The sequence below is a fragment of the Ursus maritimus genome, unplaced genomic scaffold, assembly GCF_017311325.1.
Source record: "Ursus maritimus isolate PB19 unplaced genomic scaffold, ASM1731132v1 scaffold_9, whole genome shotgun sequence".
NCBI lineage: Eukaryota > Metazoa > Chordata > Mammalia > Carnivora > Ursidae > Ursus > Ursus maritimus.
In genome coordinates, this window is record NW_024427107.1 from 54976682 (window position 1) to 54999792 (window position 23111).

Genomic DNA, 23111 nt, shown 5'->3' on the forward strand with positions numbered 1-23111 from the left:
TAAGTAATTCACCAGCTGAAATTTATTTCTAACTGTGAGCCAGAAAAGACAGCTTCATGACCTTGGGCTTTGTTCTTCTTTAATCTGTACGGCAAGTGCTCTCAACTTAGGGTCAGTGCACATTTAGAAGCTCCAGGAAATCCTGAAATAGTATTCAAATTTTTGGTCAAACTATTCATGTGTATTTCCTTCCATGGATGTTTCTATCTTTCCTCAGATTCTCAGAGAGTTTTACAAGTGATAAAGGATTAAGAGGTACTAAGTTGGAGCCTTCTGTATTTCAGCATACCTTAGATTCATAGGTGCAGATCTCTGAATTGATAAACTAATCATCATCTAAAATTACCAGATGACCAAGCTGAACGGTTTGCAAAAGAACTGAAATTGTGCCTCATGCCTTCTGACTTGTTTAGAAAGAATGCTCCTTAATGGTCATTGGGGTTATGATATAGTAATAAACTTATATACACAAATTATGTTTTATCATAATCTAAAAAATCCAGGTAATACATCTTTTGTGTAGATATAGATTTACTTCCCACTTGTAAGAAAAAATGCGTATAAATTCCTATCTGTGGTAAGTATAATTTCTTAGCCACAATACTTACGTATGCACTCAGGCTGAATTCCACTCCATGTGAGGTCAGGAAGGCAAGTGCGTGTTGTAGACCCTTGCAGAAGGTGTCCTTTTTTGCAATGAAACTGCACAACACTTCCTACCTATAGCAAATTACAGAGAAACATACCAATGCAGCTTCAAATATGGCAACAAACAGAAAAAAAAACGAGGATGAGAAAATACTTTCAAAAGAAATTCTTCATGGTAGAAGCTAGTAGGAAAAGATATTTAAAACTGATTTAAAATAAAATTGGGGAAATCAAGACTAAAGAAAAAACTTACATCTCTTTGTATACATATCATCATCAAATATTTGAGTACCCAATGCAAGCATAGGTGCCAAACTTTTTGTCACGGTTGTTTGAAGAAAATACATAAGACACCAAAAGGCCAATAAGCTACATCCAAACACAAGACAGACAGGTAGATCGCTAAGTAAAGATAAATAAGTAAAGATGGATGAAGACAGAGAAATAAAGATAACAACATAACAGGCAAATGAATATGGAAGACAGTAAATGCAATATAAGATTAGATGTAAAGGTGTTTAGATGCAAAAGCTGTGATTGTAACAAATATATACTGGAAGACATGTAATTTGCACTAAGCTTTTAAGGATGTGAATTTTGGATAAATACATAGAACATGGTTTTCAAAGTGAGGCCCCAGACCAGTAACCTCAGCATCATTAGGAACTTTTTTAGAAATGCTATTTTGGGACCTTATCCCAGACCCACTGCATCAGAAACTCTGAATGGGGACCAGCAATCTGTATTTTAACAAGCCCTCCAGGTGATTTTAATGAACAATAAAGCTTGAGAACAACTGATACAAAAGTAGAAAAGATAAGAACATGATGAGAAAATGTATGAAGGCTAAAATATACATCATATAGTTTAGGAAAAAGAGTGCATTTGATTGGTTGGCATGGATAGTTCACACAGTGAGATAGGAAGTTGAGTTGGGGAACGGTAAAGTGGGAAGCAGTGCGATACAGCAAAAAAAAAAAAAAAAGAAAGAAAGAAAGAAAACAGATGCCAGAGTAATGTGTGTGTGTGGCTTTAACTCTGGATCTGATCTTGCTTGAATAAGGTATATCCCCTCTTTGAGACTTAATCTATAAATAAAGATGATAATATTATTTGTCTTGAGATTTGTTTTAAGCATTAAATGAAATAGGATGTAAAATCTACTCCATTCAGGGATGGCACATAGGTTTTAAATAAATTCCAACTTTAATTATTAAGTCAAAGATAAATGTAAGAATCAGTTTCTGAAGGGTCTCAAAAGGCAGGCAATGGCATTTGAAATCTTTTTTTAATGAAAACATCAAGTTGCTAAAGCTCTCAGAGCAAGTAAAATTTGTTTGAAAATTAAATTAGCCACTGCATAAAGAAACTACTAAACGAAAAGAATGACCAGCAGTAATTATAATCATGAAGCCAGCACTACCATATTAGATTTGAATAGATAAAAGCTGAATTAACTTGTGGCAGTAGACTTGGGAAGGATGTTGTTTACTCAAACTACATTACAAGAAGAAATCATCAGGGTTTATTAAATGATTACAGCTGGAGGACAAGGTGAGGAATATTTAGTGTCTGCCATTTCAGCCTTCCCCAGCAACTGGAGTCTGAGAATGATCAGTCATCCTCTTGGCACGTTTCACAAATACCCTGTTTCCTTCCTTCCCAGTTAGTTCCTGCTCCTACCTGCAAAAGTGACATGAGGCTAAGCTAAAAGTGACATAATTTGACCCAAGATTCCATTTGGACCTTGAGAGTAGCTAAATGCTACCATTTCTGATATCCTCGTTGTTACCCAGAGCTATGCTATACCACAAACATTCAATTCTAACTTTCACTCTCTGAGAACAACCTTTATTCTTCTAGTTATCTTACATTGTGTCTTCCAAGATACCTTCATGATAGCTTTGAGGAGATCTCTTATCCCCTTGATAACCCATTTTGTCCAAGGCCGCTACACTATTCAACTCCAGGAGCACTGTTCACCCTGTATTCAACATAAACGACGTCCTTCAAATTGTGCTCCAGAGCACGCAGTTCACATACTCTGAAGTTATGCAATACGATGCTATATATTTTGACTTTCTCATATGGACTAGATTATGTGACTGATCATGTAGCTTTTGCAATTCTGTTCTTCAAACTGGTTTTACAAACACCATTACCTCTATCAACCCAGCAATCCTACTTTAGGGTAGATCTCAGTTAATGGTTGCCACCTTCTACCCATAAATCTCCCCTCATTCAATCTAATAGCATATACTGATAATTTTACCTCCTAGATCTTAAACTGTCCCCTTCTGTCTTTCTCCACTTACACATCTTATTTTAGTCCTCAATATCTTTTCTACAGATTTGGTTCTCAAATATTAGCAGATATCATAATCACGAGGACTTACCAGAACACAAATAGATGAGCCTCCCTTGAAAGTTTTTGACTGGGTAGATCTGGGGGAGGCCCAGAATCTGTATTTCCAACAAGTCCTTAAGTCATACTGCTGCTGCTCGGTCAGCAACCACACTTTGAGAACTACTGTCATAATTATAATTATAATAATCATAATTACAATTACGATAATCATCTAACTTGTTTCCATTACTCTAGTCTTGACCACATTAAATTTATTTTCCACATAAAGTCAGAGTGATGAACATGGAAGTACAGCATTCTCCTTAAAATCCTTACTGTCAAATCACCCATAGGATAAAGTTACTTTGTGTTAACTTGACAGATAAAAGCCTCTATAACCTGACCAAGGCCCATTTCTCTAGCTTCATCACTGACCACTTACTTTTACTCAAATTGTGCTCACGTATTACTGAATTTTTGTTGTTCCCTTAATGCATGCATATTTTCACGCTGTTTACCCTGCATGGAATGTCTTTCCCAACTTTCTTTTCCTAGATTTTACCCTAAAAGATTTAGCTCAGACATTTCTAGAAAGACTTCCCTGCAGCAACAGATTAGGAGAACTTTCTTTTATGTGCTCCCTTAGCAACTTCTGAAGTTACCAATGTTATCATCTATCCTATGAAATCACCCACACACCAGAGGTTAGTTTCTCTAAACTAGGGACCATGTTACTCACCCTTGTGCACAAAGAACTCTCGAAACTCTTAGATCAACTAAAGGAATGGGGACTACTAATTTAGTGACAAATGACAAAATCATTTCATTACTTAACTTAAAAAGATTTAACATGTCTATAGTTTCTTAAAGAAGAATGATATCCCTTCCGTACTTTACATAGGAAGCTAAATCACCATTTATTCTTTGAAGGGTACATTTGGGTTACTTCACTAAGACTTGCTGTTAATAAGATGTTAAGAAATATGTTGGATTACATAGCCTTTTTTTTTTACTTGTAATACTTTTTTCCTTATTTCTGTAAACTTTTCCAAAGTCATCATAAGTACTGCTTTAGATATTAATCAGATACCAGAAAAGTAAAATCTATTTAAAAATTTTTTATATCACACTATTTTTGCCAAATTCACAAATACTTACATAATAACTATTTTTGTCACATTCACAAATACTTATACCAAATATCTAATATACCTAGAATTAAACAAATTTAATAACTGATTAATTTTTTGTTCAGAGTTTATTATAGTTAAATCAATTACCAAAATTTTCTCCAAATTAAAGTGCATTAATGCTTTTTCATTTATAAGACCACTTAATACTATATTTTATATGACTGTCCATCCTTTTCCAACTTGTGATGATAGGTCCTTCTGATTCTAAATTAGCTTCTAACATGCAAAATATAATTTGATTATTTGTAGAAAAAATAATTTTTCATTATCTAATTTAAAAAATTTGTGGAAAAATATTTCATGTACAATTTTCCCACCAATAATTACCAATAAAAAGTGCTGTTTGTAAAACCAATTATATATAATGCTAAATATTGAATATTATTTTTATATAAGGAATTAAAAATCATCCATTTTAAGTTTTAATTGCAGCCACTGTTTACATAAAAATCATTTTAAGTTGGACCCAATTAACATGTTTTGCACAAAAGCATTATAAAATTATAAGACATGTCTATTTAGTAAATATAATTTATCTTCTTTAACTACTTATTTCATGGGGCGCCTGAGTGGCTCTGCTGTTAAGCATCTGCCTTTGGCTCAGGGCATGATCCCAGGATCCTGGGATCCAGCCCTGCATCGGGCTTCCTGCTCTGCTGGGAGCTTTCTTCTTCCTCTCCCACTCCCCCTGTTTGTGTTCCCTCTCTCGCTGGCTGTCTCTGTCAAATAAATAAATAAAAATCTTTAACTACTTATTTCATTTTTTTCTTATTTCTTTATTTTAAATGTTATATCTCAGTTCCTAAGCCATGAAGTTTAGATAGCTAATCAAGGCATAACAGACATTTTGTATATATTTAGAATACTCTAAGTAAGATCTTTCTCTTTCATGATATTTCATATCAAATGACTTTTGCTTTCCTAGAATTTCATCATTGTATTTATTTGTGTCTGATTTTTAACATCGCATATTAAATATCTGTTTAATATATATTTATATAGCATACATTTATTTCATATATATATAAAACTAAGAATTCACAATTTATATACTTCCTCTGTAGTATATCTTAACAACCATTTTATATTTGCATTTTGTACTATGCGTTTATATTAAACATTTTACCCAAGAAAAAATGAAGTAGCTTCTAATAAAAGATATACACATATTTTGATTAACAAAATTGATGTAGAAAGGCAGGATCATAAAAATGAAAGGAGAAAACATATGCTTAAGATAAGATGCAAGGGAGTTTCATTAAGCATCAATTTCAGCCCTGAGGTTCCTGGTTTAAAAAAATAAATAAATTTTAAGATATCCTATGAGTTTTTATTTAAAAAAAAATCAGATTTTAATTAAAAACACTTGATTTGGGGGATTTTTTGTTTTAAAATTCATGTCATATTCATCATTTAAAAGCAATAAAACATTATGTAACATATTTGTCCCATTCAGTGTGCTTATGTATTAATTTAGATTATAAACTGGAAAGCATACATCATCACCATGGTTATTTTGGTACGGCTAAAAATCTTGCTGTTCAATATTTTGACGTTACACATCGAAGAGTCAGATTAAAAACATTTCATATCCACAGTAACTTTATTTTTTTTTTATTTATTTATTTTTTTTTTTAGATTTTATTTATTTATTTGACAGGATAGAGACAGCCAGCGAGAGAGGGAACACAAGCAGGGGGAGTGGGAGAGGAAGAAGCAGGCTCCTAGCAGAAGAGCCTGATGTGGGGCTCGATCCCAGATTGCCGGGATCACGCCCTGAGCCGAAGGCAGACGCTTAACCGCTGTGCCACCCAGGTGCCCCTCCACAGTAACTTTAAAGTAAGAAGTCCTTACTCCTAATGATGTGTCTCCCAAAACCCACAGCTCAATTTAAAGAATGATACAGCAGTTAGTGAAGAACTTGTGTCTGCAATTTACCCCATAATTAATCTAGATGTTGTATCAATCATTTTGACAGCTACTCCCTTCACTACCAATCTATTTTTAGCCAAAAATTATTCCAACTTACAATATTTTGGATATAAGAGAAATTATGTTGGGTACTTTTTTCAACGCAAGAGTTTTGTCATCTCTAGCAATAGGTAATATATCCTTATATGTTAATAATTATATCTATGTCCAAAAATCTATGATATAAATCTATACAGAAAAAAGAGTGAATAAACATATTTTTAAAAATCAAGAAAATGATTTGAGTGAGTGTGTAATTCATAACTTTCCCATTCTCTTGTCCCTCCCAGAAGTGAACTTCCTATCATTTTACTTAAGTCACTGCTGACCACCTGATCAAATCAGAGGTAAATACAAAAGTTGAGACATTCTTATTTTCTCTCTAGAAATTGAAACTAAGATTGAGACAATTAATCATTTTCCGTAAGTGGCTGAGAGGTAAATAAAAAAATGCACCCTTCGTTAGATGGCCAATTTGCAAAGAAAAAAACAAAGTAGGCAAGCAGAGTAGTGGAAAAGACTGAGTCCAGTTGCTAGATTCTGGGCTTGATGGGTCTCACCTAGATCCCTTTTCTTGGGGTCCGCGACATACCTGCACATGGCTTGTAATGTTTTTAGGCTTAAGCTAGCTCAAATAGCTTCTTTTAACTTGTAAGTGAGAGTTTTTCTCAACCAATAAAGATGGCTTTTCCAGGATTCTATCTGGCATCTACCAATACATTAATAATAGTCAGAATTATTAAACTTTTAAAATTTCCATCGGCTCTGTATCGATTTAGTAAATATATTTAGTATACATATACATATATACACACAAACCAGTCATATGCATGTAAGAAAGTTGATGTCACGAATTTAACATACTCAGTATATCATTTGTCATTTTAATAAAGATTAATGTAATTATGTAGAGTTTATCATATTTGAAATCTAGTCTATTCATATTTATCTAAGTAGAATATGATGATCCAATGCATTGTATTGGTCAAATAATATGCTTTCAGGGTTAGATTAACTTTGGGATAACATTTTTCAATGGTTATAACAGAATTCTTACAATGCAGAAGTAATGATTCTATTCATTTCATTAGATGACTGTACTAAATTCATTCTTACTCATTTCCATTCCCATTATTTCAAAGGATATGTATTAAAAAGGACTCATGCTCTTCAGAAAATCATCTGATTTAGTGCACAGACACTAACATCAAAATTCTGTATTCTGTCAGGATATAGCCACTGACTTGCTCGGTGATCAAAGCCAAGTCACGTTCTGTTCCAGCTTTTTCATCTATATGATGAGGACTAATGCTCTTTAACTAGTTGTCCATTTTTCAGGATTTAGATCAATTGATAAAACCTTTTATAAAGATATGAATCTAAAGTTTTCTAAAAACACCAACATAATGGAGACTGAGACGCCTTTTTTACACTTTCACATATTATGTAGACAGGCCTAAGGCAAACCGGAAGAATTGGAAATGCTATCAAATCAATGTTCATACTGTGCCTGAACTGTAGATAAATGGAAACTATTTTTAGCAACAAAAATATGGCACCTTTGATGAGTACTTCCTTTAGAAATGGATGTTTTTCAGGTTCCCACTAAATTTCACACAAAGTAGTACAATTTAGAAAACTCTGCAACACAAGGCAATTGGGTACTGTGTACATTGGCTACTTCCTTGTGGAGTCAGTATGCAATTTGGCTCCCCTAAGCTCCCTGTAATGAAAAACTCGCTGAATCTCTACATAAAATCTAAATTAGAAAAAGAGAAAATAAGAAAGTCAGACACACATGACTGGGCATGCTGAAGAATTCCAATGTAACAATCCAACTATTGTGTAACAATAGGATAAATTATTTTTTCAGAAATTTCCCTTGTCAGTGAAAATTTAGTATAATACACATATTATAAAATAAACATATTTTAGTCTAATTGTTTTATTGAATAACCACATTTTTATATGTTTGTTAACTCTTTAACCTCTTTCATCTTCACCTTTCTACACTCCCCCACATCCCCCTTTAGAATTTACTCATTTATCCCCTCATTTCTTCTTACTTCGCTCTCTCTTAGGTACTAACTACTACATATGGATTTTCCTACGCTCACAGCTGTCTTCAATTTTTCTTTTGTTTTATAGTCATGATCAGTTAGGCTATTTTCTTAAACCACATTTTTCCTCTTCTAATTTCCTTTTACTTGCACTCTTTTGTTGCCTTCTACTTTTTTTTTATATGGTTATGAATACAAATATAAGCATGATGTTTTCCTGTTTCTGCCAACACGATTATATGCACATGAATCAAAGACACCTTTTGATCTAGTTTTATACTAAATAGAAATATTTAAAGTACTCACTTGAAATCCAAATGTATTGTTCTGAGATCCATGCCTTGGGACTCCTGGATTTTCACATGAGGTACGGGTGGGTTCTAAAATGAAGATTATAAACATAATATTCATTTAAAATTTGTAATTATATTTAAATGTATATTTCTCACATACAAAACAATTTTGAATGATTTGGGGCTTAATGAAAAGGACCATGGGTAATAATAAAGAGTATAAATCTAATAGTGTCTCTCCACGGACAGAAGACTGCTAATTTTAAAGCAAGAATTCAGGTATACTGCAATTTACATGAATTATGCAATTTTTGAACTTTGAACCCTTCTAATATAAAAGCACTTGACATCCAACTCACTCTGTGGATAAAAAGTTAAGGAAAAATGAAGGAATTGAAAAAAGAACACGTATACAAAACGTTTGCTCAAGGACTTGCTAAATTATAATCTCAGGTAGGATAATATTCCCCTCAAGAAGTAAGAGTTTTTCCAGAAACAGGACTTAGTTATTGGCATTTTTCATGGACACCTGTAGGAGATTTAGGTATAAAAATGATAAAACTAGTAGTGTCTCAGTTGGCTAGTTTGTTTGACAGATTATTTGGTTGGTTTAACAAATACGGCATTTAATTTAAGACTATAGAAATGTGCTTAGAGACATTCTGAAGTCAATGTATCCTTTTTTTTTTTTTTTTTTTTTTTTTTTTTAAGTAGTCTCCATGCCCAACAGGGAGCCCAATGCGGGGCTTGCACTCAGGACCTTGAGATCAAGACCTGAGTTGACTGAACCACCCAGGTGCCATCAGTGTGTCTTTTTTTAAAAATTTTTGGAGCAAGTTTAGTATCATTTGACTATGATTCATTAACTATAAAAATATAGATAAATGTTAATACTTAATGCTATTAATCTGAGAGCTTTTTTCTTTTTCATTTTACTAATTAACAAGAAAATTATTTTTAATGTTTCTCTGGGAAGTTTTAAATGCTAAATACAATATCATATGTTTTAACTATTCATTTTCAGTGCCTTCTAACTGCTTTATATTTTACATTTATTTTTCATATTTAGGCAACTATAGTTTATAGGACAGAGAAAATAATTAAAACATTCATACTAGAAATTCCAAAATTACTGAGAATCATCAACCTTTAATTAATATTACCTATGCAGTGAGGTGACGAACCACTCCAAGTGCCATCTGCCTGACATATTCTGGTGCTTGATCCCACTAATACCAAAGGAGAATTGCAGCTAAATGAAACTTCCGACTGGTATATAAAGCTTTTGCCTTCTCTTTTCCCTTGGGCAGGTATACCGGGGTCACCACAGAACTTGGCTGGAAATGAAAGATATTTATAGCAAGATTTAGGATCCATCAGAGTAACGGTTTAGAAAAATGATGAAAATAACTGGAATACTGAACTAAAGTGACATGTTATTCATGTTAATGTATCCCAAAGAAATTTTTTTAGCTTTCATCTACGTGATAAATACTGAATGTACAGCTCAGCATAATATTTAAAAGAATTCCGACTGAGGTATTTTCCACCTAGTAGACCACCTTAGTAACCACAGAATTTTTTTATATTTTTGTTGTTGTTTTGTATTGATCAGAATCAAACCACACATTTGTACAAATTGGTTGCAAAGTTGGAGTATACTTCTGTAAAGCCATGTGATTCAAGAAAGCTCTGTCAGAAAGAACCAGCCCATAACGGTCTAGGTTGTACTCTCCAGATTGCTCTTTTTCTATGTATATAACAGATACACTTATTTGTTCTGTTGTACTGTGTTGAACACTCAGGGCACATACCCAGTGTCTTGTTGTCTTCCTCTCTGTAATACTGTGGAGGATTTTCGAGTGTTTCTTAAAGAGTAAAGGAGCCCAGTAGAGTCCAAATCTATACCAAACCAAGGAATCTCAATGTTCCACAACGACTATTGAAAATACCATCTTGACAGAATTTGTAAACAAACTGAATACATTATTCCATTCAACATATATTTCCTAATAACTAAAAGAACCTATTCTAAGAAGTTTTAGGCACTTAGACATATCAAGAAACAAACTAAGATTCCTGCCCTTATGGAATTTATGTACTTGTGAGGGAGGCAAACAAACAAACATAATAAGAAAAGGTGGTATGTGGGAAGGTAGTGAGTCCTGTGTGGAGAAATAGTGCGGGAAGGAGATCTGGACTGTGTATGTGTGGGTGTGATAAATGGTGATGGCTGGGGATGGGTTTCAAATAAGGTGAAAGGGTGTCTGTCACTGAAGCAAGATCTGGAGGAAACAAAGCATTTAGCCATGCTGATAACCCAAGGGAGATCATTCTAGATAAAGGAAACAGCACTGCCAAAGCCCTATGCTGGAGCACATCTAGCATGCCCAGTAAAGCTGGAGCAGAGTGAATATGCAGAAGTGTAATAGGGGATGAGATCAGATGGTTTCAAATCCAGTAGATAACCTAGACAAAGATATCATATGCCTTCAATTTGTTTATTGTAGTAAAAGTACAGAACATATAAATACCATTTTAACCATTTTTAAGCATACTTGGATTTTAAATTTGCAGATTCAGCACCTGAAAGCTTATGCCCAAAATAAGGCAAAAAACCAGCAACATCCAAATGTTTTCAAGTATAAATGCTCCCTTAGGGTGGTGCATCCTCGACCAAAGATATATTTTTTAAAGATTTTATTTATTTATTTATTTGACAGACAGAGAGAGAGAGAGAGTGAGAGAAGGAACACAAGCAGGGGAAGTGGGAGAGGGCGAAGCAGGCTTCCCACCAAGCTGGGAGCCTGATGCGGGGCTCGATCCCAGGACCCCAGGATCATGACCTGAGACGAAGGCAGATGCTTAACTACTGAGCCACCCAGGTACCCCAAACCAAAGATATTTTTGAGGCTGAAAGGAGACCTCTAACTGGATAGGACATTGACCAGGACAACAGGAATAAATTAGGAATGCTCTAGGCAAACAGGAATGGATAAATACCCTAATAACAGAATACCTTAGTCTTAAGCTAGAGGTACAAAGAGAGACCCTTCCTGAAATTCAAGACTCTAGGAGAGGCCTGAATTTTCAAACCTCTTTTTAGGAACTTCTCATTTTCTTTTTAGAATAAAGTTAAAAGTAATTATTAAACAAATATTCAACAAAATAAATTTAGAGGAAAATTTCAGAGTAAAGTAACACAGGTAAAATAAACATTTGTTTAGTGTTTGTTTTAATTTCAGCATTTACTAGCTATTGTAAATCTTTGTGCTATGAGTAATATAACATCACTTCTAGCAATGTAACGTCAAACCCTAGAGGCCGGGTCTTCATCTTAAAATCTTTGTGTCTCTAGCACATTTTGAATTCAATGGCTATTTCCTCAGTGAACATTATCAATGGGCATTTTAGCTTTCCCATCATTTCTATTGCCAAATTATTTAGTTACCTACTTCTGAAGTGTTTCTCTTGCATATTTCTGCTGAGTCATTCCCTCAGAATCTTATCTTTATTCAACAAAGAAAAGAAAGGAGGGAGAGGCAACCACATAAACTCCTCGATCCTGCTCTCTACCTGCCCCTCACTACCTCATCATTCCATTATTTTCTATCTGTAGATTTCCATGTACTAAACCAAACAACCTACTGTGTCTAGTTTAGAGGCTTAAGGCACAGAGTATACTTTTAAAAGGTTTTAGGTCACAATGACATTAAAACTTTAAGAAAAAAGGATATATTTTGAACAAAATGAAAGAGAAAAGACTTTCCCTTCTATCAAGTCCCTAAAATGAATGAATTTGGCTATTCAATGGATAAGAGCATTATCTCTTTAGTCTACCTTCTCTGAACTGGAATTCATACTCTTTCTTTTAGTGGCAGTGCAACCGTAGGCCAAATAACGTAGCTGGTGCCCTAAATGATGACAGGGTCACACAGGGTCCTTACAATTTGATTCCTCTCTCTGAGCCCAAGTGTCATTACCGGTTAAAATGTCGTAAGTAAATATACTTACTAGGAGTTCTGTTTTGTGTAGTAGAAATCATATATGTAAAGCAATTTGGACAAAGTGAGCCCTATTACATTTGGACAGTTATAATTCAATGTCAATAGTAAGTACTTTATTATTATTTGTATTTTAATATAACCAAAAAATAAAACATCATATCCAAGATACTTCTTTATTGAGATTTTCCCCGTCATATCAAATGAATTTTACCATGAACTCATCTCTATTAATCTCCTTGTCCCTATCTATTCTGAAGTAGCCATAGAATATCTAGTCTTATTTAGAACACATTGGTCTTTTCTAAGATGATTCTCAGCATAAAACAGAATTTTAAGGGGCGCCTGGGTTGCGCAGTCGTTAAGCGTCTGCCTTCGGCTCAGGGTGTGATCCTGGCGTTCCGGGATCGAGTCCCACATCGGGCTCCTCAGCTGGGAGCCTGCTTCTTCCTCTCCCTCTCCCCTGCTGTGTTCCCTCTCTCGCTGGCTGTCTCTCCGTCACATAAATAAATAAAATCTTTAAAAAAAAAAAAAAACAGAATTTTAAGGGACAATTTGTGTGACATCAACCTTGAGGTATTGGGGGATAGGAGCATATGATGAGATCAGGAGAAAAGAAGACAAAGGGCCCAGAAGCCCGCAGGCAATTTGGCTTCTACTGTGAATGAGAAGACTGGAGGGTTCCAAGCAGCATCATCAGTTAGATCTGCTTAACTTCAAGGCCATGGGGACAGATGGGGTGCTCCTCTATCCTAAGCAGGGAAGGGAAGGAAAACTAGGAACAGACACCTCTGCATGAATGTTGCCCATATCATGTGCTACAATAATTTGTATAAAACACAAAGCCAACTTATTTTGTTTGCAATCTTCCAAATTAATTTTGAAGTGATACTTGCTGGAATATATATTGTAAAGTGACCTCTGTAAAAAATATTAATCCCTCTTCTCCAAGCTTACCCTAATCATTTTAGGTATAATCACAAGCATTATCATGACAAATAATATCACAAGAACTTGATTTGAATGACCATGTAAAGTAACATGGATTTACTGTGGAAAGAAATTTTGGAGTAAATTAGAGTGTTCAATTGAGACAAACTGGACAAAAATCAGAATACTTTTCCAGTAGTAGAATTAATCTTAAAGGGTCTTTGATTTGAGAAATAATTTTTTAAAATAAGTTTGCAAACAAAGCAGTTTAGCCTAATATTTAGAGTCAGAGCAGAAAGAACATAATAGTTGGATTACAGGAAAAGTATCTACATTGGTAAATATGATTTCCTATTGAATTTTAATTATGCCTCGGAATGAGCTTTAACAATCTGATATTTGTTCTAGCAAAATCTGAAAATTTTAAGTAACAGCAATAATCTCAGTCAAGTAGTTTCAAGACAGTGGAAATGGGAAAATGGAATTTTAAGTATAGAGATTATACTTACGTAAGCACTGTGGTACTTCTCCACTCCAGGTACCGTTCCCTACACAGGTCAGAACAGCAGGAAAGGATAGTTCATAGCCTGGAGAACAGATGTAGCTAATACTAAAGCCCCAGTCAAAATTTGTTCCTTCCAACCTTCCATTAGAGATCTGGGGAGGAGTTGGGCAGGTAACAGCTGCAATTACATTAAAAGCGATTAGACACAGCTGTTGAAATATCCAGGATGTAAAAAAAAAAAAAAATCAGAAGCAGCAGCATATGTGCTAATTTAACCTTTCGGAGGACAATATGGTGTGACATGTTTTATTCTCCTGGTAGTAGTCCTGAAACATCCCTGGAATTAATCCCTCTAGGATGTAACTATTTCTTGGCAACATAATGGCTACTGGTTGTCAGAGATTCTTCTAGAAAATAACAAGCTGCCTGACATCTAAGCGAAGCAAATACAGGGTGACCTTCCATCTAGTATACTGTAACTGATAAATTATTGGTTTTATATAAAATTATTTTTTCCAATGACCTTTAGACAGACTGAAGATCAGGGCTGTTTGGCTATATATAGCGTCAACATTATAGCAAGGAATTTGCAAGTAATTCTGTGACATTTGGAAAAAACCTAAATCAGGTATCTCATTAAAATACCCAAATTGGTTCTACAACCACTTAAATTCATATGTTAAAACTTACTTTAGGGTTTTAAAATAAATTATTAAATGTTTAAACATTTATTTAAAAATTTGTTTTAAGCTGGCTTCAAGCAGAGATGGGTAGGATAATGTGACAGAGATGAAGGGAAAAAGAGGGGTACGCATTGCAAAATCTAAAAATAAGAATGACTATACTTTTATGATTAGCAACATATATGAATAATTCTTGGAGTTATATTACGATTATCAGAATCAGTGGTGTATGAAATAACTCCTAAATATAAAATGTACATTCATATATTTTCATGTATTAACTGTGTATATATACAGTGATCTGATTCAGAAACAGGGTAATCAAGAAGAAAAAGACACAAGTTGAAATTATTCTTTTTGTTAGATTAAACTGTCAATTCACAGATGTTTAGAAAGACACCTGAATGAGAAATCTCAGTATTATTATAAAACAACAGAAATGGCCTGACATTGCATCTACAGTATTCCATAAATAATCATAAAAACTGGCATAAAATTATAAATATATCTCCAGTGGAAAAATATAAATAGCATAAAACAGCAAATTTATGCCTATATTGACTACAAGATTAATTCTAGATTGTATTAAGAAAGATGTTCTTTTCTTTATGAAGAGTTAGTTTTTGTAATTATGACTGTTCTCAAGTTATAGAAAGTTTTTTTCACATCTTTGAATTGTTTGACCGATCATCAAATTAAAATTCTAATTCATTAAGGTTATATTCTTTTTTAAATATTCACTAATCAATATAAATGATGAAGGTGAGTACATATCAGAGCACATGATATTTTTGTTTTGGTTGCACTAGAAATCATTGTCATAATTCATAATAAAATTTAATATTTTTCTTGAAATATTTTAAATTCTATATGTTATTTTCTGTATGGTTTTAAAATAAAACTGCAGCAATTTTCAGCATCAGAAAAAAGTTAAATAACACAAAAACACTATTGAAGCTTACTTTAATTTTTCATACTAAGAAGTTAATATACATCAGTTATCACTTATAATATTGAAGAAATTATCATACCTCTACAAGTTGGCATTACTCCACTCCATGTGCCATTAGTTGTACAAGTCCTAATTCTGGAACCGTTCAATTCCATTGTATAGCCTGGCTGGCACATGTAAGAGACATTTTGTCCAACCACATAATCATCTCCATATCTCAGTCCATTGGCTGGTATACCTGGGTCTCCACAACTGATTACTATCAGTATTGGATTAGAAGAGCAGATGGTTAATGTGCCATTTAATGGAGAGAAGTAGTAAGCATATGGCATACTTAATATATAGGTAGGGAAAATTAGTTATCATGTTCATTTTTAATCATAAAACATAAGCATATTTAAACCACATACTGGCAATTCCTGATTATGATCAGGTATGCTTATTACAGATTCTATGCATATGGTTCAGAATCTGTCATTTAGACTCTGAAGAGGCTAGGTTAATAAACTATTATACTCTAAGGAACTCTGATGCAGTAACCTCTTTTAATCTGCATTAGGGGATCATGGAGAAGTCATCCTATAGACTCAAGATTTCTAATATAATATTTGAAATCTATGTATTCCCATATATGCCAACTGAAATCTCTATCAGGCTTGGTGGACTGAGAGCATATTTTTTGCACATTGTCACTCAGCTGGATATTATAATCGGTTTTTGGTTTTTTTTTGAGAGTGTGGGTATAAGCCCAAGTAGGCGATGGGGGAGGGGGAAGGGGGGAGGGGCAAAGGGAGAGGGAGAGAAAGAATCTCAAGCAGGCTCCACACCCAGTGCAGAGCCTGACTCAGGGCTGGATCTCACAAGCCTGAGATCATGCCCTGAGCCAAAATCAAGAGTCAGATGCTTTAACCAAATGGGCCACCCTGGCGCCCCCATAATAGTTTTTAATTAAAACAATGTTAGGTTCAAGAAGAATACGTCCTATTGAATAAATGAAAGAATGAATAAGCTCTAAAATGTGAATCTATTACATGCAGGGCAGGATACATGACTTGTGGTGATGAAAATGCCATAGTTAGGGACAGAGAAATCAATTTAACATTTTCGCCAACTCACTGCCAACTCAAGCGAAAGAATGCTCCAAGAAATTGCACCTCCACTCTGGGAGGCATTTACTTTCTGGATTGGGGGTCAGTGAGAAGCCTACATAAAGTTCTTACTAAATATGCCTTGTCGTTGTCAGCCCAGGACAGGGGGAGCTGCTGCCCTGTTCTGCTCTAAGAGTCTATAAATATACCCAACTCCTACATATTTCATGCTTGCACCCAAGCCCCCAGAAAGGGGTGGAAGACAATTGCAATGTGAGCCTCCCTCTGTTGATGACACTATGGACTGGCTGGGCAGAAAGCATCAGTGGACCCAGAGAAGGAGTGGGAGTGGGGAGGTTCAGGGAAGGGATACCACATGATAGGGGGTGAATGGCCTGGAAGCAGAGAGGCTGACTGTGCATGAGCAGAGGTTCCAAGCCCTCAGCACATACTCCGTTGTCCCCATAGACTTCACTTACAAAATACAAATTTAAAGTTGAAATTAAGAATTTTAAGACAGCGATCATAGAGCATTAAACCCCAGCACTGGACCCTTTTGAGCATGAGTTTCTATCAACTTTATTAGCCCATAAAGCTAGCTCTGGTTATATACCTAATATTACCATTTATAACGCCACACCAAAAGTTTCAGAAAGACTTGAGATAGCAGAGAAGAGAGAAATAATTATAAATATGATATTTAATAATAAGGCATAACAAAGATTATATATAAGCCACAAAAGCATTTGCTGTTTTGAGGTACATGATTTAAGCTTGCTTCGGGCAAGGAATTGTCTAAAAGCTTTCTGGCAACTAAGACAAAAAGGAAAATACACAAGTTTACACTATTTCTTTTCTGGAGATTAAAAAAAATGGGGTTACTGGCCTTTTAGTATCTTTTTTAAAATTTTTACTTTTTGCCTCTTAAATCTTTTTGTTCATAAAAGGGTAAATAATTTCATCAGGTAAATCTGGGCTATATTCTCTCATTTTTATTTGTAATTAATTCTTCAGCAAAGACCCCCTGATCATCTCGTGGGTGCCACCAGGATGGGGGATCAGATTAGAGAAGTATTTTGGAGATCTAGGGTCAAAGACTAAAAGTAGATTAAGGCATGGAAGACCTTACCAGCACTTCAATTACATTGCATTTATTAATTTACCATTAAAAATTATGAATGTCAAGATTTCTTTCATATCATTCTAATCCGCTAAGCCTAAGAAGTTCTAAGACCATGAATAATGGCATTTAAATTAAAGAACAATATTCAGGGCACTTCACCTGATAATCCTCAGAGCCCTGGAGACAGTTGGCTGAAGTCACACTTATTGAGTGCTTCTGTCTGACTCTTAATTAAAGAATTTTGCATATAGGACAATTTTTGTTCTTTTAATTATTGCAGAGGAAACAATTTTTTAAACTACACAACTGAGTTGAATAGGAAATCAAATCCTGCTTATTACCAGGAATGTCACTTCAAAATTCCAGTTTTGAAATTCTGTTTCAAAGTTTACAACTACATCAAAGTGAGTATTAAGCCTTCAATTTATTTTGTTTCATTTTACCTTCTTTTTCTATTTTTAACCTACATTCCAATTAAGAAGAGGGAAATTAAAGAGCACAGCTACAAATTGTTGTTGTTTCTAGGTAACAGTTTGCAGACTGAACTAGAACCCTGGCAAGAAGGAAGAGCTAACCTGATCCTAAGGCACTATGAGCTGAGACGCAGCCACCAAAAAGGACAGAGGGGTTATTTTACAAGGAGGCACCAAGGGAGAGTTCGCATATTGTGGCAGGCATCATGAATGAAATGCCTGACAACAACAGCTTCATGAGGATTTGTTTGGTGGCTTCCTAGTGAAGCAAAGGCCAAAGAGGCAGTTTCCAATAGCAACAGTCTTTATAAACAGCACCTGCTCCACAATTCATTTACCGTCAGTTTGTTTTTAGCAACAACAACAAAAGAGGCTTTTGGTCTTTTCAGGCAAAACCTTAGAATAGTGGCTCTTTATTTTACCCTAAAATTCAGAGACATCAGTGCATGACAACGGAATGCTGTGCTTCATTGTAAGAACAATCTTCTCAAACGTCACCAAAACTCCTACGCAAACACACGCACACACACACTCACACACACCCCAATAAACTCCAGGAAGACAATTATTTTGTCTCTTTTCTACACTGTTATATTTTCAGGGCCTAGTCTAGAGCATTACTCATTATAAAAGATTAAGTAAATATTGTTTAAAGAGTAAATATGTGAATGATACGTAAGGAATGATTAGCTCCAATTCTCAAAAAATACACATTGTTTTAAAGGTCTGAACTTGTTTTTGTGGGAGGTTTTTCTGATTAGCTTCTATCATGCAATTGATGCCCATGTGGCATCATTTATGATAAATCTAAGTAGACAATCTCTATGCTAAAAATAACATAATTGTGGTAATTTTAGTCTATGCCACTTCAAAACTACTTTCTCTTTTAACTTCTTAAGTGAGAAGTATAAATATGCATTTTTAAATAAAATAGGATCACATTGCTCACACTTTTATTCCCTTACATGGATATACATGCAATATAGTTTATGTAACTAAACCCTGGATGTTTGAGTTAATCTCATTGTTTTTCTTTTAGAGACAATGCAGCAATGGACATTCTCACTCAAACATAATTACACATTTGCTTTTTCAGGTTTCAGGCTCATAAAATAATTCTACTATAGCAGAAAAAAGTACCAGAAAGGTTGTCATTTCTCTGATAATGCTTCTGATTTTATATAATCTCCCAATTCAAACATTGGTTTCCTTTTTAGATCTCAGCGATAGATTTTCTCAACCTCAACCTTGGCACTACTGACATTGGTACTAACTACTCGTTGAATGGAAGAGGGCTGCTTTATGCATTGAGAATGTTTAGCATTGACCTCTACCTGCTAGATACTGATAGCACACTTCATTCACCCACACTGTGACAGCCAAAAATATCTCCAGACATTGCCAAATATCCCCCGGGAAGCAAAATCACCCCTGTCTGAGAACCACTGCACTGAAAGATAGCTCTCTTTCCTTGAGGAGATTTAGATGATTTTTTTTAGCTTCACTTCACCCAGTTTCATGCTGGGATATCTTCTCCAGCTTTCTTCTATGTGAGAGTAGCTCCATCTCCCTGAACCATTCTTTACCAAAAAAAAAAAAAAAAAAGAAAAAAAAAAGAAAGAGAGAAAAAAGCTAAAAAAAAAGAAAAATCTTTGAGAACTCTCAGTTTGGTAACAAAGATCCGGTAAGAACCATTTCTGTCCTGGTTATTTGGAACAAAAGCCTCAGATTCATTTATCTCTGGATCTGACGGAGTATGCTGTCCTTGGCCCAAACAACAAGACCTGCCAGATACAGGGCATTAATCATTCTGGAAGGAATTCTACTGGGTTAAAAAAAATTCCAAGAAACAAACAAATGTATTTCTTTTTAGCACTGAAAGCCAATCCTTACTGCACTTGACAAGCCCTGTCCTGGGTACAGATCGTATCTTATTCCCAAAATACTACGTGCACTATGGGCTTTAGGTACCAGAGGTGGCTCTGCCTGTTAAGACATCGAAAGGTAAGCATCCTATGAGATATTTTTAAATGAGCATTTCCTTGTGCTTAGTTTTTAGATATTTTCTCTCATTCTGAACATCACAGAAAAGAACTTCACCAAATTTTATAATCAGAGTACTTTTAAGAACTTCTTGGTATTGTGGCCAAATATCTTTTCCTTCCAGCTTGGTTCAGTTCCATGGATGTTTCTCAATGTAATTCCTCTGCCAAAGTGTGCATGATGTTGGATGCATGACCTTGATCTCATGATATAGTCATGATAAGTTCATGATATATTACCTACCCAAGACAAAACTAGTTTATTTAGGGGAGGCCTCACACTCCAGATGGGTTCAATAAGGACCTGTCTGGAGAAGAGGGAAAGAGTTCTTGTTTGTGAGGTATCTTTTAGAGACAGGTTAGTTAAGTATGCAATTTCTCAATTCATTTATAATCTTAAGCTGGCTGAATATTAGCAGGTAGAATTTATGTGAGGGAAATTGTATCCTTCCCTCACATCTCTACTCAGGCTAGATATGGAAGGGGGAGGATGGAAGCATTACCATTATTATTAAATTATGTTTACTCCCAAAGTGTTTCCAAAAATCATTGAAATGAACAAGACACAATTACCCGTGGGATTGGACAGTGTTTTTTTTTAAGAACAGAAAAGGAATGTGTGTGTGTGTGTGTGTGTGTGTGTGTGTGTGTGTGTGTTTCTACTGGCCGATCAAACAAATCAAGGTACATTTGCAAAATCACCCTGGTGGAAAACACTCAAAAGGGTGAAACTGCTTGGGAAACCGATGCTATTTCACTGACCTATGAAATATTAGAGACCAGAGACCTTACTTACTGGACTCTCTATTCTCAGTTCCTAGGAAAGTACCCAAAATTAATAGATTTTATGTAAGTGATTTTTTACTAACGGAATCCATAAGTAATCCAATTACCTTTACAGGCACATTTCTGTATTTTTAGATAAAAAATAGACAGCTATAAGCTAAAAAATAAAATTATATTCTAAAAATTAGATCACCACTCTGATTTTCACTCTGCAGGAGAAACTAGTTTCCTAAAGATAACAAGCCCAGGGTAAAAAAACAGAGTGACCAAAATTTTATTTTTAAAAAAGTAGAAAAAAATCCAAATAGAATTTAATTCTTTTTATTTTACTTTCACCACAACACTGTAAATGGGTAATTCACCTATATTTTAATGGTTTTATTAATTTCCTCAAGGGTCTCTGTGAATTCTCATTCAAATCATCCTATATTGACACATTTATCGTATCATCTGTCTTGGTGATTTTATCTCTTTGAGCTGATATTATTCTAATTCTAGCAGATCCACTTTGTCATTGATTATGTATATGATTCCGCAGTAGCTTGATTCATTTCCTTTAACTCATCATATCAAAATATTTAATCTCTTGCAAGATTTGCAGATTTATTATTAACATATATTTGCACTATATGTTTGGACATTCATCTTGAGACAAACAAAATTATTGACAAGATATGTAGAGGCAATTGTAATTTTAAGCAGAAAGGATTGTTGAACAAAAATAAATCTTACAAGTGGTCAACTCATTAAGAAATGATATAACTCTGTATAACTCAAATTGGTAAATGCAGAGAAATTGAAAAAATTAGAGAATAGGTTATAAATCAATGAAAAAATTCCATAGGCATTATAAGCAATGTCTCATATTTATGCCATATAACCATTAGAGAATAGGTTATAAATCAATGAAAAAATTCCATAGGCATTATAAGCAATGTCTCATATTTATGCCATGTCAAATATGACCACTTTAGTGAAGATAGAAAATAAAGCAAGAAAACAAAGAGGAGGAAAAATACAAAAGGACGTAATGAGGTGAACTTGAGAGTCAAATAAACGTGTTTAAGTCTTAGATCCTATGTATACTGTGTTACCATGAGGAAGACACTTGTGTTTCCTCTGTAAGATACCATTTCTTCAAATGTGAAACAGAAAGACTAATAGTATTTATTTCATAGATCTGTTATTAGAAATAAGTGAGAGAATTTGTGTAAAGTACTTAGCACAAATTCTAATGACCAATAAACACTCAATGACAGATATTGTTTTTTATGAGTAAAAATATTAACAATTTGATTGGAAAGGAAAAAGAAGTTGTTTTGTTTAGGTGGGTTTGCCAAAAACTGCTGCTAACACTTTGGTTTAGAAATTTAGTTCAGGCATTTTAAATTTTCTTTATAGGTAATTTAAATCATTTCAAATTATTATTTAGGTCCTTGTGTTTAGTTGCTAAAAAAAAAGTGCCTAAAAAAAGGCAATTATATTAAATCAAAATTTAGTATAAATATTTATTATTTGAACTTAAGCTTTCTGGTATATATATGAAATAATTAAATTGAATGAAAAATTCCATCCATGTATGGGTAGAAATAACTGTTCAGCAGTGGGCTCTGACAGTAGTCAGTAAGTCAATTAAATAATTGGTATCTCAGTTTCCTGATCTACACGTGCAAGTCTATGATACAATCTCTTCCAGGTCCAAAATTACATGGTTCTTTCAATAATGTGTTTAAATTGACTTCCACTGCAAATTAATGAGAAGAAATCTGAGACAATGGTCTAATTCAGTTTGACCACATATAAGCATTATCAATATGCTAGATTCTTTAATTATAGAAGTTTAGCCCATTTTGATTTCCATTGAAACCTCTCTCTGCTCCTCTTTTAGGGATATTTTTGTTTTCGCTTTTGGTTTGGATTGCTACTGGGCTGTCGGCACTTTTTTGCCTACAAAATAAGCCAACTGTTACAAATTTTCAGTTTTTAATTTAATAGTGATTCATCATTTAAAAG

At 34.3% G+C, this 23111-nt stretch overlaps 1 protein-coding gene across 3 annotated transcripts in view; it reads right to left on the reverse strand.

Moving 5' to 3' along the window:
* The window catches only part of CSMD3 (CUB and Sushi multiple domains 3), a 1145609-nt gene that overhangs the window by 20660 nt on the left and 1101838 nt on the right, over positions 1–23111 (reverse strand). For all 3 annotated transcript variants that reach the window (XM_040625739.1, XM_040625738.1, XM_008689272.2), the window contains 5 exons: positions 15666–15845; positions 13956–14129; positions 9676–9849; positions 8526–8599; positions 609–720 (listed from right to left, as the gene is read on the reverse strand). In XM_040625739.1, coding sequence (XP_040481673.1) covers positions 609–720; positions 8526–8599; positions 9676–9849; positions 13956–14129; positions 15666–15845 — 714 coding nt within the window. The remainder of the gene's footprint in view (positions 1–608; positions 721–8525; positions 8600–9675; positions 9850–13955; positions 14130–15665; positions 15846–23111) is intronic.